This window comes from Nothobranchius furzeri, chromosome 8 (assembly GCF_043380555.1).
Source record: "Nothobranchius furzeri strain GRZ-AD chromosome 8, NfurGRZ-RIMD1, whole genome shotgun sequence".
NCBI classification, from domain to species: Eukaryota; Metazoa; Chordata; class Actinopteri; order Cyprinodontiformes; family Nothobranchiidae; genus Nothobranchius; species Nothobranchius furzeri.
In genome coordinates, this window is record NC_091748.1 from 69,639,325 (window position 1) to 69,640,403 (window position 1,079).

At 49.1% G+C, this 1,079-nt stretch overlaps 1 protein-coding gene across 2 annotated transcripts in view; it reads right to left on the reverse strand.

Annotated features, from left to right (window-relative positions):
• Positions 1-674: 674 nt before the first annotated feature.
• lrp8 (low density lipoprotein receptor-related protein 8, apolipoprotein e receptor) overlaps positions 675-1,079 on the reverse strand; it is a 231,239-nt gene continuing 230,834 nt past the window's right edge. For both annotated transcript variants that reach the window (XM_070554275.1, XM_070554274.1), the window contains exon 19: positions 675-855. In XM_070554275.1, the coding sequence (XP_070410376.1) occupies positions 817-855 (39 nt within the window). In that variant the 3' untranslated portion in view covers positions 675-816. The remainder of the gene's footprint in view (positions 856-1,079) is intronic.

A 1,079-nucleotide genomic window follows, 5' to 3' on the forward strand; every position in this document is an offset into this window, starting at 1 on the left:
GTTCATTAACAAATTTTCTGAAACAAGGAGAGGGAATTACCCACAATCCTTTCCTGCCCTGCTGACTCTTTGCCTCAAGGCAAAACTCTCTGGTGGCACAAATCCGCCAATTCTTCAACCCTCGTCACTGTCTCACCCCTAAATCACCTCTAAATGTGCCGACAACCCCATCAGTTTCCTTTCCAGACCTTTTGGCTATGTTTAGCTTTACTGCATGTCCCTGGCAAACTCTGAAGGACTTATCGTGAAAAAGGACGACCATCTCCCTTTCAAAAACAAAATAATACTTCAACTCGAGTAGTAAAGAAAACTCGACGACCTCGTCTTCTGCTGCATCGTGCCGCAGCGTCGCTGCGAACTTGGTCAAACCTCGCCTTGACGACCGTGTGCAGTGATGCCTATTACATATTTAACACTTTTAAATAAATTAAATAGTCCAAACATGAGGAATGTCAAAATGTGCATATCTGCGTTGTACACGGATGAACTCGGATGAGGTTAGTGTGAAAAGTCAAGCAGCAATTCGTGCACCACTACAGTTAAGGAGAGGCAGAGGGAAGAGAAGAGTGGAGCTGAAGCCGCTAAGCTAACACAAACGAGAGTAGTAATGGTAGTAATGTTACTCCAGTGGGAAAAGACGGAAAACCGGGAGAATGTATATCCCTGCTCCCTACGAGGGGAGGCTAAAGGAGGACTCCGTCTCATTCCCCTCTGCGTTGTACTGGCCTCAGTGTAGTGGTGCAGAGGCTGTGGTGAGAGAAGGGGCCAGGGAAGGACTGGATGGAGGGGGCGTGCAGGCTGCACCCCCCCCACCCATCACGGGTAGCCATCATCCTCCAGACTGAGTGCCACGCGCTGCAAACAGCAGATAAAAAGAAGGTTACCACAGCAGGCTGTGGGAGAAAGTGACACTGAGGCACAGAAAGGAGAAAAAGAGTCAAACAAAAGAAGCTTCTCATTTTTTCGCTATTCCTGACAGCCTTCAGCTCTTCCCCTGACCTCCTCCAACTGCCTTCCTTGCCGAGCTGCTCCCACAGCAGGCCAGGAGAGCAGGTTACTTGCTTACGGCTGCAAATGTC